Source organism: Coregonus lavaretus (genome assembly GCF_964263955.1).
Source record: "Coregonus lavaretus genome assembly, chromosome: 8".
NCBI classification, from domain to species: Eukaryota; Metazoa; Chordata; class Actinopteri; order Salmoniformes; family Salmonidae; genus Coregonus; species Coregonus lavaretus.
In genome coordinates this window covers 15,526,409-15,543,195 of record NC_139995.1, presented here as the reverse complement: position 1 = coordinate 15,543,195, position 16,787 = coordinate 15,526,409, and the positions used below count along the sequence as shown (strand labels likewise).

Here is a 16,787-nt window from a genome sequence, read left to right as displayed (position 1 = left end):
ATCTGATCCGCAGTGACCTCACGAGCGCCATATTAAAACGCTTCTTCTTCCCCTCACATGTTGTGGATCTGGGATCCTTTGGACGTCCTTGCCCTAAACCCTAACCAAAGACTTGTATAACTAAACCTAAATCTCATTGTTCTATCTGTCCCTAACTCTTACCTAACCTTAAAACGTATCTTAACCATTTTACATTTCAACTTCAATGGGGTAGTGACGTCCCAAGGATCCCAAATAGCACGGATCCACTTTTTTTGTGTGTTGAACGCAGCCACCGCTAGTCTGCCTCTTGCTCCCAGACTGACAGAGGACAACAACATGATGGAAATTGACTCACTCCAAGAGGCGCTCAAAGGTTTTTGGGGTTCTTAAGAATAGCATAATACTTAAAGAAAGTCAGACTTTTTGTTTTACTTTATTCTACGCTACAGTGGTTATATTGCCAGAAGGTGTTGAATGTAGCTAACGTTAGCTAGCTATAAGCGAATGTTAGCTAGTCAGCTAATGCTAACATTCGGAAGAATAAGCAATGTTGCTAACTAACGTTATTCCCTCTTTAGCTTAAAGGCAGCTAGCTATCAATTCTCAAACCTCCAGAGGTTTATATATTGATTTCTGGATTCAGCAATTTAGCTAGTTAGAATGATGGTTTTGACAACTCCATCACCGCACAGCTAACATTAGCTTAGCTAGCTGACGTTAGCAAACTAATGAACTGATTAAGTTAGCTACCGGTAGTTAGCAATTATGTATACACCATTGGTAGTTAGCTACCATTTCCAGTTAGTTGGATTGTGAGCTTTTCTATTGACTACGACGTTAGTTAGCTAACTAGCTAGTAAGACAATATAATCAAAGTAAGCCTAGCTAACGTTAACTGTTGATGTTATGTAGCCAACTGGCAAGTTGGCCAGCGAGTTAGCTAACATGCTAGCTTGCAAGTTTGAGTTCACTTAACCTGGCCAATGGCCACAATTAGCTAGCTCGCTGGGTAGTTCGTTATAAAGGACAACAGTTTATGAGAACATAATTAAAATTCGCAGTTGGTGTCACTGTTAGTTAGCAAGCTAGCTAACCCGATCATCCCCATTTGGCATTTTCCTGTCTGGAGCTGGTGAGCTAGCTTAGCTAGCTAAATGGCTAAACACACTGCCAATGTTGTAGTCACACGTCTTCATTAACGTTAGTTAGTTAACGTCAATGGTTTCATAAGCAAGCCAATCTATCACTAAGTTCACTGCTCTGTTGTGCTAACTGACTTGATATCACTGTTCTCTTTAGACTTTGACAATAAAGGGAAGAAAGAAGTGGCTCCCCTGCTGGACCAGTTTCTGTGTCATGTTGCGAAGACTGGAGAAACCATGTAAGGAATGTTCCTATTGACAAGCTTGTAGCTACAGATATCATGCATATGAGAGGATGAAGCATGCTAACTTGAACACCACTGGTTCAAATTATGGAATAGGCCTAGTCATAGATCATGCCTGGTCTTCTCATCTGCATGTGCTATATTACTTTTGTTAAGAGATCTGTACTCTGTCTTTCTCCAGTGTTCAGTGGTCCCAGTTTAAAAGCTATTTCCTCTTCAAACTGGAGAAGGTGATGGACGACTTCAAAGCCTCAGCACCCGATCAAAGGGGGGTAGCCAATCCCAATGTGGAGTCCATTCCATTTGAGGACATGAAGGAGAGGATACTGAAGATTGTGAATGGATACAATGGGTAGGTACAATCATGTCATGCCATCTAAAGAGTTAACCATTGCTGACTTTGTGGTGGTTGTACAATGGCGCCATCTACTGGAGAGGCATTTATAGACGTCACATGTACTGTAGTGCTTAATGGCAACCAAATTGTAAACACACATCTCATTATTGTTTATTTTATACCTATCGAATATCACTTTTTACCTTGAGCTAGCCTTACGTCAGGTTTATTTTAATAAACTCCTTACTTGCTGTCTTTCCCTCAGAATTCCATTTACGATCCAGCGTTTGTGTGAGCTGCTTACAGAACCCAAGAGGAATTACACAGGGACAGAGAAATTCCTCAGAGGTGTTGAGAAGGTGAGTGGAGTGCCATGTCTGTTTAGGAGCAGTTGTGCAGTGTTAGATTTGTATAGTCTGTATATGTTATATAGTATCAATTAAATAGTATTTCTATTCTAGGTTTTTAATGAAGGGTTTTTCTTCTTCCAGAATGTGATGGTGGTCAGCTGTGTGCATCCTACTTCAGAGTAAGTGTTGTTTTTGTTCTTATTTTACAAAGAGGTGGTTCGTTGTATTTATACTGAACAAAAATATAAATGCAACATGCAACAATTTCAATGATTTTACAGAGTTACAGTTCATATAAGGAAATCAGTCAATTTAAATAAGTTCATTAGGCCCTAATCTATGGATTTTCACGACCGGGCAGGGGCGCAGCCATGGGTGGGCCTGGGAGGGCATAGGCCCACCCACCGGGGAGCTGGCCCAGCCAATCAGAATGAGTTTTCCCCCACAAAGGGCTTTATTACAGACAGAAATACTCCTCAGTTTCATCAGCTGTCCGGGTGGCTGGTCTCAGACGATCCCGCAGGTGAAGAAGCCGTTTGTGGAGGTCCTGGGCAGGTGTGGTTACACATGGTCTGCGGTTGTGAGGCCGGTTGGAAGTACTGCCAAATTCTCGAAAACGACATTGGATGCAGCTTATGGTAGAGAAATGAACATTACATTATCTGGCAACAGCTCTGGTGGACATTCCTGCAGTCAGCATGCCAATTGCACGCTCCCTCAACTTGAGAAATCTGTGACATTGTGTTGTGCGATGAAACTACACATTTTAGTGGCCTTTTATTGTCCCGAGCACAAGGTGCACCTGTGTAATGATCATGCTGTTTAATCTGCTTCTTGATATGCCACACCTGTCAGGTGGATGGATTATCTTGGCAAAGGAGAAATGCTTACTAACAGGGATGTAAACAAATTTGTGCACAAAATTTGAGAGAAATAAGCTTTTTGTGCGTATGGAACATTTCTGGGATCTTTTATTTCAGCTCATTTATATTTTTGTTACTGTATAGTTTATATGAAGTAAAATATGTTCGGAATTACTCTATGTTTCTCTCTGTCATGAAGGAAAAACGGATGCAGTGGTGTGAATAGAATGAATGGTGTTATGTTGCCTGGGAACTCATCTGCTTTTACAGAGAGGTAAAGCTCAAATGACAGGATCCTATTTTCTCACCCTAGTTTCATGTCAGTGATAATTGCCTAAAAGTAAATGTGAAAAGTAAACCACTCACATTTCTTACGCTCTTTCACTCTTCCTCTATTTTCTTGCAGGAAAGTGAATGGCCCAGGGACCCCCAGGCCGCTGAACAGACCAAAGCTCTCTCTAGCGACAAACGGCCTACCGGACAGTACAGAAAACAAAGACCCTACCACAGAGCAGGGACACGACAAACCCTCCAGGTACTTCAGTTGCTACCCAACAGACGGTGTGATACTCACTTCCTACGTTTCTTTTGATGAATTGAATGTGTGATGAATCTTCTCTTTCTCAGTGAGGTGTCGGCATCAAGTACCCTGGGGAGCTCTGTGAAGAACAAGCACCATGACGACGATGAAGAGGAGGATATGGAGGCGGAGCAACACGAGGTGAAGAGGCTCAAGTTCAACGAGGAGGATGAAGAGGAGGAGGGGGACACCCTCAGACCCGGCCACACTGACAGTTTGTCGAAAGAGGCAGAGTCCATGGTCCAGGAGGAGGAGGAGGATGACGACAAGAAGAAAAGTGAGGCTCCCAGTACTGCTGGGACTTGTGAAGACCAAGGTAGGATGGTTTTTTCACTCTTTTTTTCCTCTTCTTTTTTATCGCATCATGCCGACATCCATTGCTGGTAAAATCCTTTGTGGATATTAGTAAGTGTATGAGCAGAACCAGGAGTTGCCTGATTTGGCAGAACTCTGAGGTGTTCAAAGCAGGTTCAGCTTCTTTGCGTGCCAGATCTACAGCAACCCCTTATGCAGTTAACATTCCTAACTCTATTTTTGTGTCCTTGCCTGTCCCACAGAGCCATCGAGCACACAGTTGGAGCCATCAGCAGACCCCGGGGAGAACGAGCAGGCAGAGAGGGAGGTTCCTTGTGGCTCCCAAGAGGAATGTAATGACATGGACCAGTCAGAACAGCAGGCCCCTGCTGGCGTCCTGGAGAGCCCTGAGGCCCGGGACAGCGATGAGGGCAGTGACCCAGTCAGCAGCAGCAGCAGTAGCGTCAGCAGCAGTAGCAGTGAGGAGATCGGAGCCAGGAAAGAGAGAGCCCCTGCTCCCTCCAGCAGTACTCCTGAGCCACCTGCAGAGGGCGCCATGGAGAGCGGCAGCCTGGACACGGGGACCAGTGAGGAGCCCATGGAGCAGGACTAGGACCTCAGCATCCATCTGACTATTTAGAACATCTGTCCTCAAGTCCAGCTTGAGTGTCACCGGTGAAGGGGATGCACCATCCTGGTCCCCTAGATACTTTACGCCTTGTCAAAATTTTGGGCACTCCTCAAAATGACCACCTGATGTGGGCATAAACATTTTATTTTGAATCAAATATTTTTAAACTGGATTTCCTTTTTTCTACACTATTTCTGAGTTTCATTTTAAGGCTTGTGGTCTCTAGAGGTTTTTGTTTCAGCCTTGATCAGTCTTTGGAGTTGCAGATGATGTTTGTTGTAGATGTGCTGATAGGACGGGGTGTTCATCTGGCAATTGTTTTCCCTCATCAGTTTAAGCTTTTGGCAGGAAAGGTAAAGCAGGCAGTTTTGTTCCTGTAGCCAGTTTCTCTCTGTGGATTATCACCCCAGCCACACCAGAGTCGAGACAAAGCTATCCCCGCTAATTAACTTCCTCATTATTTATGCCGTCAGTTACTCACTCCAGCAATGAACTAGCTAGAATCATTTCTGTTTCTGACTGCAGCACAAGCCTTAGCATTGGGTGCCGATGACATGGATGTCGATTAAGGCAGCCCCCCCGCACCTCTCTGAGGGGTGGGGTTAAATGCGGAAGACATTTCAGTTGAATGCAGGTAGCGGCAGGGGCGGCAGGTAGCTTAGTGGTTAAGAGTGTTGTGCCAGTAACCGAAAGGTCGCTGGTTCTAATCCCCGAGCCGACTAGGTGAAAAATCTGTTGATGTGCCCTTGAGCAAGGCACTTAACCCTAATTGCTCCTGTAAGTCGCTCTGGATAAGAGCGTCTGCTAAATGACTAAAATGTAAATGTAAAATGTTGTACAACTGACTAGGTATTTCCCTTTCCCATACCACTGTTTTTACTCGTGCCGCCATCTTGGTTGTTGAGAAAAGGTATCTTTCCATGTTTGTTTATTATATAAAAAAACTAAAAAAACATCAATTTTCCTTGTAAGATGGGAGTATTGAAATAGATTTTCGATATGTGTCCTTTTTCTCCTTTTTAAATGCATCTATTTTCTTTGCTATGATACACTACCGACCCAACTCAGAGTAATATAACATGCTACCTTTACCTTAAAATGTAACATATCATTTGGGGTGCATTGAACCATAATTTATCAACATTTCAACTCAATTACTTATTTTGGAAAATATGTTTTTTGGCAGGCAGTTATTTAGTTTCCAAAACCAGCTGTAAGTACAAAGATGACTTCCGCTTTGTATTGTGATGTCACCAAGTTGTTTCACTGACAGATATCCAGAGCATCTACTGGTTACCAGCTTTACACCTGTTTCTGCAGCTGTACTTTTTGATATGTAGAATTTTAAATTTCTGTAAAGTAGATTTTTGTAGATTGTAATACAGTATATGTTCACTGCCTTTGTGAAACCATATATAATTGTATAGTTTGTGTATACTCTGAATGATTGGGCTTTCAATGCGGTATTCAGATAAAGCAATAAATGTAACATTTTTTGTGGTCATGCTTTCTTACCTGAGGCATTCCATCTATTCCACTGAGCTGCTCTAAAAGGCTTTTGCATGTTCACCTTCCTGATTATCAGATCACCTCTTATGTAATGACATCTTAACACCTCTGCAGACTTATTCTAATAAATGTGTTGTTGAAAACAACGTGAGCTTTTTAAGCCAGTTAGCCATTATGTGGTCAAATGCTCAGTTCAAGGCTTACTCTGATTACTCTGCCACACATTCCCAATCAGATTGATATGTCACGTTTGAACACGTAGTTCCGGTTGTACTATGTGTCCCTATTGCGCTAATATGAAATCCCGCTACGCCCTCCGATGAAGCGCAAATACAGGATCGAATCGTACTACACCTACTCTGACGCAGGGCTTGCAAACTATCACAGATTACAAAGGGAAACCCAGCCGCGAGCTGCCCAGTGATGCAAGCCTACCAGTCAAGCTAAATGTCTTCTACGCTCGCTTCGATGCGATGCCACCACCACTGAACCATGCATGAGAGCACCAGCTGTTCCGAATGACTGTGATCACACGCTGTAGCCGATGTAAGACCTTTAAACAGGTTAACATTCAGACAGATTACCAGGACACGAATTCAGAGCATGTGCTGACCAGCTGGCATGTGTCTTCACTGACATTTTCAACCACTCCCTGACCCAGTCTGTAATACCTACATGTTTCAAGCAGACCACCATAGTCTCTGTGCCCAAGAATGCCAAGGTATCCTGTCTAAATGACTTTAGCCCTGTAGCATTCACATCTTTAGGCATGAAATGCTTTGAAAGGCTGGTCATGGCTCCCATAAACACCGTCATTCCAGACACCCTGGACCCACTCCAATTTGCATATCACCCCAACAGATCCAAAGATGACACAATCTCTTGCACTTCACACCTGGACAAGAGGAAAATCTATGTGAGAATGCTGTTAATTGACTACAGCTCAGTGTTCAACACCGTAGTGCCCTCCAAGCTCATCACTAAACTAAGGACCCTGGGACTGAACACCTCCCTCTTCAACTGGATCCTGGACTTACTGACAGGGCGCCCCCAGCTGGTGAGGGTAGGCAACAACACATGCACCACGCTGACCCTCAACACGGGGTCCCTCAGGGATGCATGCTTAGTCCCCTTCTGTACTTCCTGTTCACTCACAACTGCACGACTCCAACACCATCATTAAGTTTGCCAACAACACGACGGTGGTAGGCCTGATCACCGACGACGATGAGACAGCCTTTAGGGAGGAGGTCAGAGACCTGGCAGTGTGGTGCCAGGACAACAACCTCTCCTTCAACGTCAGCAAGACGAATGAGCTGATTGTGGACTACAGGAAACGGAGGACCGAGCAGGCCCCCATTCACAGCAACAGATCTGTAGTGGAGCGGGTCGAGAGCTTCAAGTTCCTCGGTGTGCACATCACTAAGGATCTATCATGGTCCAAACACACCAACACAGTCTTGAAGAGGGCATAACAACACCTCTTCCCATTCAGGAGGCTGAAAAGATTTGGCATGGGCCCTCAGATCCTCAAAAAGTTATACAGCTGCACCATTGAGAGCATCTTGACTGGTTGCATCACTGCTTGGTATGGCAACTGCTTGGCATCCAACCGCAAGGCACTACAGAGGGTAGTGCATACAGGGTCGAGCTCCCTGCCATCAAGGACCTCTATACCAGGCGGTGTCAGAGGAAGGCCCTAAAAATTGTCAAAGACTCCAGTCACCCAAGTCATAGACTCTCTCTGCTATCGCATGGCAAACGGTACCAATGCACCAAGTCTGGAACAGACAGGACCCTGAACCGCTTCTACCCCAAGCCATAAGACTGCTAAATAGTTAGTTAAATAGTTAACCAAATACCTACCCGGACTATCTGCATTGACCCTTTTTGCACCAACTTTTTTGACTCATCACATACGCTGCTGCTACTGTTTATTATCTGTCACTTTATTCCTAGTTATATGTACAGATCTACCTCAATTACATTTACATACATTTTAGTCATTTAGCAGACGCTCTTATCCAGAGCGACTTACAGTTAGTAAGTGCATACATTTTTTCATACTGGCCCCCTGTGGGAAACAAACCCACAACCCTGGCGTTGCAAACGCCATGCTCTACCAACTGAGCTACACGGGGCTACAATTACCTCGTACACCTGCACATCGACTCCGTACCCGTGTATATAGCCAAGTTATCATTACTCATTGTGTATTTATTATTACGTGTTTTACTTTTCTATTATTTGTCTATTTTCTTTCTCTCTGCAAGTAAGCATTTCACTGTTAGTCTATACCTGTTGTTTATGAAGCATGTGAATACAATTTTATTTGAATTGGCCTGAGCTCTTAAGATCTGAAGACTGATGTCTAGGCTTTGGCTCAAAGGGCTAATGCAGTCATGCACAGACAACCTGATACCTGATCGATTACTGTACATGATTTATGCTTTAAATCTGCAGTCTGCAGTCAGTCTTTGAGACCATGCACAAAATGGATGAGAATTGTTAGCAGGTTATATTTGTGATGGCTCACTGGTGCCTTGAGTTTGTAGGCCTTCACCAAACAGTAATCCATTCTGAACATAGCCTATGTCTTTCTCCCATGAGAATAAAATTAAACCAGGGGATCATAGTCTGGGGTTGGAAGAGCCTTTGTTACTGCACTGGCACCCTCCTTTTTACACTTTAATAATGACTGATTCTCGCATGTCGTTTTTCTACAAAGGGGCAGCAAAGCTGTTTTTGTTGTTTGTCTTACAGCGTTCGAAATGTCTGTCTCTTGGCTGCTGAAATTTACCCAGACTCTCTGAGGAAATAAAGAGAGGATTGTGTAAATCCAAGCAGCAGTGCTGTTCTGTGGGATGGGAGGCAGTGTTAAACTGTAGCCTTTGAAGAGGCATCTCCAGGGAAATAAATGCCAGGCCAACAGGGGAATAAAGAGGTGCTCGCAATCAAACGAGCTATCATTTGATACCTCTCCAGAAATGGTAGAGTTTATTATAGAGTGACACAACACTGGTGACTCATTTGGGAATCTTCTTTGAAAAGTATATTCTCTTTGTACTAAAAGTAAGTTAATGCTCAGGACGTTGCACTGAAGCTGTTACTTGCAGTAGGCCTTCACCCCCATCATTCGGAGTACTATGCGAAAGTTAAGTGCTGTGTTTTCTGTCTCATATAGGTTTACACACGTATGTTGCTGAAGGAGCCTCTCATTATTTCTCAGCTGTGTTTGAAAGCCTGTCTTTAATATCAAGTCCTTATTGTTTGATCCCAGGGGACCTGGCTTGGGGATAGAAGAAAGCTAATGAAGGTAAATATCCAGGCAGCCCATTGTCAGATCTGTATGTAGAGAAGCTTCATTATTCCCCTGACCCTCTGCCTCTCATAACATCACAAAGGCAACACATGGTACCAAGCCCAACAACAACCATTTCTTTAGGCTTGCCAAATTCAAGTAGTGTAGTAAACATTTTTATCATGGCTTCCTAAGAGGAAATCACCTTGCACATGGTTGGTTTTGCGTTTTATGCATTTATAATTTTCCTTGTAAATGGGAGTTAATTGTTCTTGGCACTTCTGTAGTTTAACTCAAACTGGGATGAAATGAAAGTTGAGTTGCTCAATAATTGCTTTAAATAATTAATCACTAGCCATGCGATGGTGCCAACTTTTACTCCTTGTCACTGGGCTCCAGAAAAACCCAATGGAGTTCTGTGTGTCCTTTGAATCTAAAGCAAGCTTATGGTAGACACATTTGATGGGGGGAGGGGGGGTCTTTGTTTTCCTATTTACTGACAATCAAAGAAAAAAGTTTGTCTCTCTCAAGGACAGATAACCTGCTTTAAAACCTCAATTCCTGTTTTCAGTCTAGTACTACCCTGCGTAATATTTCACCCTACAGTATCTATGTCACAATTTGTGATTTATTGGATACATTTTTAAAAGTCCCCAAATGTTCTTCGGTCCAGAATGGAAATTCTGGCCCTTGTAAGAAAGTCTCACAATGTCAGATCTGGATGTCTACTTCAGTAGCCTACTTTCATATGTCCTGACTCTTCTGTACCAAGACACCAAACCTTGAATTGAAATACAGTAGAACTTTGACTCCAGTACATAATAATAATAATAATAATAATAATATGCCATTTAGCAGACGCTTTTATGTATGCGTGCATACATTTTTTTTTTTGTGTGTATACATGACCAATCAAGCTAATTGCTTTTGACTTCTCTTGACAATTTAATTATGACGAGATCCTTGATCAGGAGCCATGCCTAATTTCTACATGACTTCTAACTAATTATAGTTCATGGTACAACAAGTGATGCTTATTGAAATGTATAGTGTTTGAGAGAGTTCATAATATTGACCCAAATGCCAGCTTATGGTTTATAACCAGTATATTTATTTATTGGTTGCTTGTACAGTACAATGAATCCCAGATTTACCTTGGTTGGTGGGATAAATCATGAGGGCTCATAGGTGTCTTTATAATGTGGCTTTAAAAAAGGCGCTTTAAAATAGTCACTTTTTAACCTCTTACATTATTCTTAGATGACAGTTCCTTATATCCTATAATGTATTCTCTATACCTCAAGTTACATTATACTGTGCATTAGTCACGTCAAGAGCTGGGAGTGGATTGAAAGTTCAGAGGCGGAGCATGGAGTTTGGACTTTAAAGGCAGCAGCATCTGAGCAATCGGTAGGGATTTTCCGCTGGCGGGGTCAGGCATCCCGGTGCGCAATCTCTGTGTCGTCCAATAGATGGTACTATTTAGTTTCCCAGGCAGAGTTAACATCATTACCCTGGCCTGAAATGAAGATGCAGACCCAGTACTGCCTGCAGCTGTTGATAGGAGCTGAGGCACATTTCTCCCCACCATGTTGTCACACTCGCCCACATCATAGGGACCGCTCCACTTCCTGGGGCTGCTGGATCCAATGCAGTGAAGTCCTCCACATGAACTCATGTGCTGAATGTGTATCACTTTAATTTTAAATAGGCAAAGGCTAGAACCTACTAATAGAATGATTTTGAATACGCTGTAGATGTTTGTGAAATGATCTGATCCATAGGTGACTTATTTGCTAGTAACTTATGTCAATTCTGTACACCATTGTGCTTATTTGATTAGAAAAAGGACATGATTACAAAAAAATCCCAACAAGAAACAAACAAAAAACAAATATAGGTCTTTGTTAAAAGTGTCAATTTGTCTGGTATGGTTGTACATCCCAAAGGCACAGTATAAGTCTGTTGTTTGTTGATCAACGTCAAGTTCCATTGTCTGGCATGCAGGGTCAAACATTCTGCACTGCTCTGACAAATGGCAAGCATTACCAGTGGGCGGGTGCTGTGTGCTGTCCACTCTGTAGACAGACAGAACGGGAGTAAGAAATAGTGTTTTTCTCCCACTCCCCTGCAGCCCTGCGGCTGGTATACTGCACCTGAAAGCCCAGGGACAACAGTGGAAGAAGCTCCAGACAAGTTCAACTTTCCGACTTCACTAGAGCTGCCAAGTGGAGAGGAGACCAAAGAGGAACACTGTGTAATGTCCTAGAATATTCGGAGGAAAATGGACTGGAAGTTGTTGTAGGCTGAGGCCCTGAGGTTCTGAGCCTGAGGTTTGGGTTGTGCTGCTTAATGCGTGGGTGTGAGTCCAAGCAGGCGCCATTCTCAGGTAACTGTTATTTAAACTGCCACTTACTTGTCAGACTGGCATCATCAGAGAGAGATGTAGAACATTGAGTTTTTCCTCTATGTCTGCCCATCTCTATTTACTCTATTAAAAAGAGAGAAACCAGCAAAAGAGGGGGAAATGCTAAATGTATGTAAAAATACACAGCTATAAAGGACTCTTGACTAAATGCCAGGAAAGCCTATATATCATTAGTCTATTTGACACCTGCTCCTTACCATCTGCTCTCCCAAATGAACAGACAGGTGAGAGAGCATATTGGAGCACCACGCTTAAAGGCCCAGTGCAGTCAAAAACGAGATTTTCCTGTGTTTTATATATATATCCACAGTATGAGGATATATTGTGAAAATGATGATAAGGCCTTTTTAGTGTAAGAGTTGTTTGAAAAGACTGCCTAAAATTTCAGCCTGTTTTGGTGTGATGGAGGTTTGGCCTGCCTGGTGACAACACCAGGCGGTAAATTGGTCAATGGACCAATAAGAAAGAGCGTTCCAAACCTCTCTGCCAATAACAGCTCCCCATTCAGACCACTCCTAGACAGTCCTAGCTAAATTCTTGCTTGAGAAATGGCTTTTCACTATTTTCGTTTATTTTTGACCATTTTAATTTAAAACAATCACAGTAAGGTACTTAATTGTTACCCAGAAATTATTTGATAATGAGATTAAAAACAGCGGCATTGGACCTTTAAACCCCAGATTATTTGCCTTCTCTATTGTCATCACAGGAAGTTGGGGAGGACGGGCTTGTGGTAATGACTGGAGCGGAATTAGTGGAATGGTAACAAATACATCAAACACATGGTTTGCATGTCATTCCATTCACTCCCTTCCAGCCATTATTATGAGCCATCCTCACCTCAGCAGCCTCCTGTGATAGTCATGTTACTACACCTGAATGCTTACAATGGTTTCAGAGCAATGTCTGCAGACTTGGTCTCTGCTACAAGCTTAGACACTCCAGGGTAATAAAATTGGTCATTGTTTATCACTGGAATAATAAGGTTTGCATGACAAAAACAAATTCCTCATGATCAACAAAAGCAATAAAATAATCACTGCCCCTGTTATTTGTGCAATTAAAGATAAGCCTATGCACAGAGCCCCAGGGTTTTGTCTCAAAATACTCCATATGACTCTGGTGTGTCCATTTGTGTGTGCATGTGCACCACTGTTTACTGTCCATTCATGTTCCAGGTCATCTTCTTTCTATTATCTTTTCATCCCACCAATTCAACTTAAAACACCTGGTTCCTGGTGGTAGGTGATGCCTGGTGGTAGGTGATGCCTGGTGGTGGTAGGTGATGCCTGGTGGTAGGTGATGCCTGGTGGTAGGTGATGCCTGGTGGTGGTAGGTGATGCCTGGTGGTAGGTGATGCCTGGTGGTAGGTGATGCCTTGTGGTAGGTGATGCCTGGTGGTGGTAGGTGATGCCTGGTAGTAGGTGATGCCTGGTGGTAGGTGATGCCTGGTGGTGGTAGGTGATGCCTGGTGGTAGGTGATGCCTGGTGGTAGGTGATGCCTGGTGGTAGGTGATGCCTGGTGGTAGGTGATGCCTGGTGGTGGTAGGTGATGCCTGGTGGTAGGTGATGCCTGGTGGTAGGTGATGCCTGGTGGTGGTAGGTGATGCCTGGTGGTAGGTGATGCCTGGTGGTAGGTGATGCCTGGTGGTAGGTGATGCCTGGTGGTAGGTGATGCCTGGTGGTGGTAGGTGATGCCTGGTGGTAGGTGATGCCTGGTGGTGGTAGGTGATGCCTGGTGGTAGGTGATGCCTGGTGGTAGGTGATGCCTGGTGGTAGGAGGTGATGCCTGGTGGTAGGAGGTGATGCCTGGTGGTAGGAGGTGATGCCTGGTGGTAGGAGGTGATGCCTGGTGGTAGGTGATGCCTGGTGGTAGGAGGTGATGCCTGGTTGTAGGAGGTGATGCCTGGTGGTAGGAGGTGATGCCCGGTGGTAGTAGGTGATGCCCGGTGGTAGGTGATGCCTGGTGGTAGGAGGTGATGCCTGGTGGTAGGTGATGCCTGGTGGTAGGTGATGCCTGGTGGTAGGTGATGCCTGGTGGTAGGAGGTGATGCCTGGTGGTAGGTGATGCCACGTGGTAGGTGATGCCTGGTGGTAGGTGATGCCTGGTGGTAGGTGATGCCTGGTGGTAGGTGATGCCTGGTGGTAGGTGATGCCTGGTGGTAGGAGGTGATGTTACAGAATCATGAAATTATAGTTCTGGCCCCAACCCCTGGCCCATTATAAGGCTACTGATGAGTGTAAAACCCATAGGTACGGTGAATGATGCAAATTGAGACATTAAAGTATCTCTCGTTGCTATTTGATTAAAGCCCCTAATAGACTGTTGCCAGTATTCATTTGAAAAGAAATGTGTCCAAAAGTGATAAAACTACTGAGTGAGAAGAGTCAGTTTTAACTTGACATAAACCGTGTTGCAGCTATTTGCAAATGAGCACAAATAAATCAAGCATGTCTTTCCTTGTCATTTTTTTAATAATCTGTGAGTTTGTCTAATCAACCTGTTTTTCTCAACATGCTTTTCAGCACCAAAATCTTAGACCAGTGGCTCTATTTTGAGCTGATATGAATTGCTAGTATTACCAGGGTTGCCACCAGGTTATGGCCTCCTGCATATGAATACTACAGTCTAATGAAGAGCACTAATTGTCTGCACATTGGTCCCTATCTGCACCTCCTCCAGGCACACCAGCTAATGGCACTGAAGGGTTCTGTTTATTACACAGACAGGGCTTTTAGGGGCCATTTTGTAAGAGGCGTGCTGCTTTTTGCATTGGGTTGTAAAAAGTGTGAATGGGAGACTAATTAAATAAAGGCCAAACTGGTGGTAAGAGCGTGTAGACACTGGTGTGTGTGTGTGTGTGTGTTTGTGTATGTGTATCCTGTTAGAATTAGCCTGGCTGGCCGTTAGAATTAGCTTAGCTGTAGCCTGGCTGGCTAGCTAGCCGTTGCATAACTATGAAGAGCACATTAATCCACATAGACGAAGGCTTGGGATGAGAGAACTCAGAAGGAGAACATCATTTCAACAGGAGTGTATGCCCTCTTGTTCTAGAAGTCTGCCTGTAATAGACTAGACTAGACACTCCACACTGTTACAGGGGGTATTGTATGAAGCACAAAGAAACTAAATGAACACACCATTTCCTTTATTAAAGTGCCACAATGATTCATGAGTGCCATGATCATTTAAAGTTGAATTAGATAAAAAATGGGTTAATAAGTCCACAAAGCCATAATGTTTTCATTTGTAGTTGTACCCTAGGCCTTTACCACATAGGAAGTAGTTTGATAAACAAATATATCTTGTAAACACAGACTGACAAAATATCTTTGAAGCGTGCCACTTAAGTTGTACTGATTGGACTGTTGCTTGTGAGAACATGCTACGGGTGGATGGAGATTATGGCTGCAAGTGCTCCAGAGCTCCAAGAAGAATGTGCACAATGAGCAGTGATAATTTACTGCAACAATAGACCTTGAGTCACATTTAGGGTTGCTGGAAGTATCCTAAATCAATGGTAGGAAATAACATTGTTTCTCCTGACTGCACACTAAGCACATCACACCCCACAGTTCTGGAGACCAGCATATTATGAGACTGCCACCTATAATTTCTGCCAATACGTAATGGCAGATATATCACAACTGTGCAGCCGGGGCATTTAGGATTGTAGCTGGTAAATGTTAAATCAATGACATCGAAATACACCATGGACTGAATGTGCCAAAGCCTGTGGATTTAGGAGTGTGTGTGGCTGTTAAAGCTGAGTCTGAGGCCTCTCCCCTGCCTCTGTTCCTCTGGTCAGTCTTACCTCATCCCCAGGGGGAACATTAGGACTTCTAATAGTCCATAAACTACCCTGGGCCAGACACGCAAACCTCAGAGTCCTGCAGTTTAACAGTCAGAAATGACAGTGACATATATGGTAGACTACTGTATAGGACCATGAGCAGGGCACTGACACAGTTTTGGATGTAATAAACGTCGAAGTACATTTTTTATTTGTATGTGTTATGATTCACTCGTGTATAACCATTTTAATATTTTATTTTACTATTGAAAACAGTGTTTGGGTGAAGTCACATGCTGAGATTTTAATTCTTTGCTCCTTTAAGTTGATCAGAGGAAATTCATCTCATTTCACTGCCCACGGCAGGGATATTCTAAAGGAAGCAAATTTGTCCCTATTTTCATGGGTATTCCGTGTCTCTGAGGAATTTGAGGTTATTGACATGCTGCATTAGGTAGGACCTGTCTATCTGGACAAATCTCTCCTTTGTAGCGTGGACATGGCAAGGAGCGCGAAATGATCAAGCACAAAGACTGAGTGAAACACCATGTAGTAGCATATCACCTCATGGGTGAACTCTTGGATTAACATTTGATCAATGGAAGGCTGGCTGTCTTCTAGGCTCTGCAACCAGAGAGATGTAATGAGATGTTCGCAACAGACATTGTAAAGTTGTTGAAAGAGTATACTATTCAAGGCCTTGTCATTGGGAAGTGCCAAAAAGTGTAGTTTTTGTTACGACTCTGGGGAGGTGGTTTACCGTTTAAAAATATAAGCATATACTATAACTGCATTTCCCACAACGATACCTTTTAGGTTCAAGCTATTTTTTAAGCCATTTATTGTGGGCTTAATAGGCAGGCTGTAGTCATGGTAAGCTAATCACCAGCCTTTTGGCACATAGCTAATTCTATGGCAAGTCAGCCAATTATCTATCCCCAAACCTTGAATGGTGTATGGTTCAGCATTGCTCCATAACAGCAGTCCCTTTTATTTCCTTCTTTCTTTCTTTTGAATTGTTTGTTTCTTTTCCCTCTCTCTCTCTCTCTCTCTCTCTCTCCTCTCTCTCTCTCTCTCTCTCTCTCTCTCTCTCTCATCTCCTCTCTCTCTCTCTCTCTCTCTCTCTCTCTCTCTCTCTCTCTCTCTCTCTCTCTCTCTCTCTCTCTCTCTCTCTCTCTCTCTCTCTCTCTCTCTCTCTCTCTCTCTCTCTCTCTCTCTCTCTCTCTCTCTCTCTCTCTCTCTCTCTCTCTCTCTCTCTCTCCTCTCTCTCTCTCTCTCTCTCTCTCTCTCTCTCTCTCTCTCTCTCTCTCTCTCTCTCTCGTATCAAAAGT

General features: G+C 43.5%; 1 protein-coding gene across 2 annotated transcripts; it reads left to right on the top strand.

The window, feature by feature from the left end:
* Positions 1-5,928, top strand: LOC311133492 (serine/threonine-protein phosphatase 4 regulatory subunit 2-B-like). Of its 2 annotated transcripts, XM_084166980.1 has the most exons (9): positions 1-355; positions 1,282-1,363; positions 1,551-1,721; positions 1,972-2,065; positions 2,198-2,235; positions 3,119-3,193; positions 3,326-3,454; positions 3,547-3,815; positions 4,057-5,928. In XM_084166980.1, the coding sequence occupies exons 1-9, from the start codon at positions 319-321 to the stop codon at positions 4,404-4,406; spliced, it is 1,245 nt and encodes a 414-aa protein (XP_084023106.1). In that variant the 5' UTR covers positions 1-318; the 3' UTR covers positions 4,407-5,928. The 2 variants fall into 2 exon arrangements, with proteins under 2 accessions (XP_084023106.1, XP_084023107.1); XM_084166981.1 differs by lacking the exons at positions 1-355; positions 1,282-1,363; positions 1,551-1,721; positions 1,972-2,065; positions 2,198-2,235 and adding an exon at positions 2,300-2,694.
* Positions 5,929-16,787: the final 10,859 nt, after the last annotated feature.

Excerpts from the sequence above, each read along its gene's own strand:
- LOC311133492 (XM_084166980.1), top strand. The coding sequence starts at position 319 with ATGATGGAAATTGACTCACTCCAAGAGGCGCTCAAAG. Across the intron at positions 1,722-1,971 it reads ATTGTGAATGGATACAATGG|AATTCCATTTACGATCCAGC; the intron begins GTAGGTACAATC and ends TCTTTCCCTCAG. Across the intron at positions 2,066-2,197 it reads TCCTCAGAGGTGTTGAGAAG|AATGTGATGGTGGTCAGCTG; the intron begins GTGAGTGGAGTG and ends TTCTTCTTCCAG.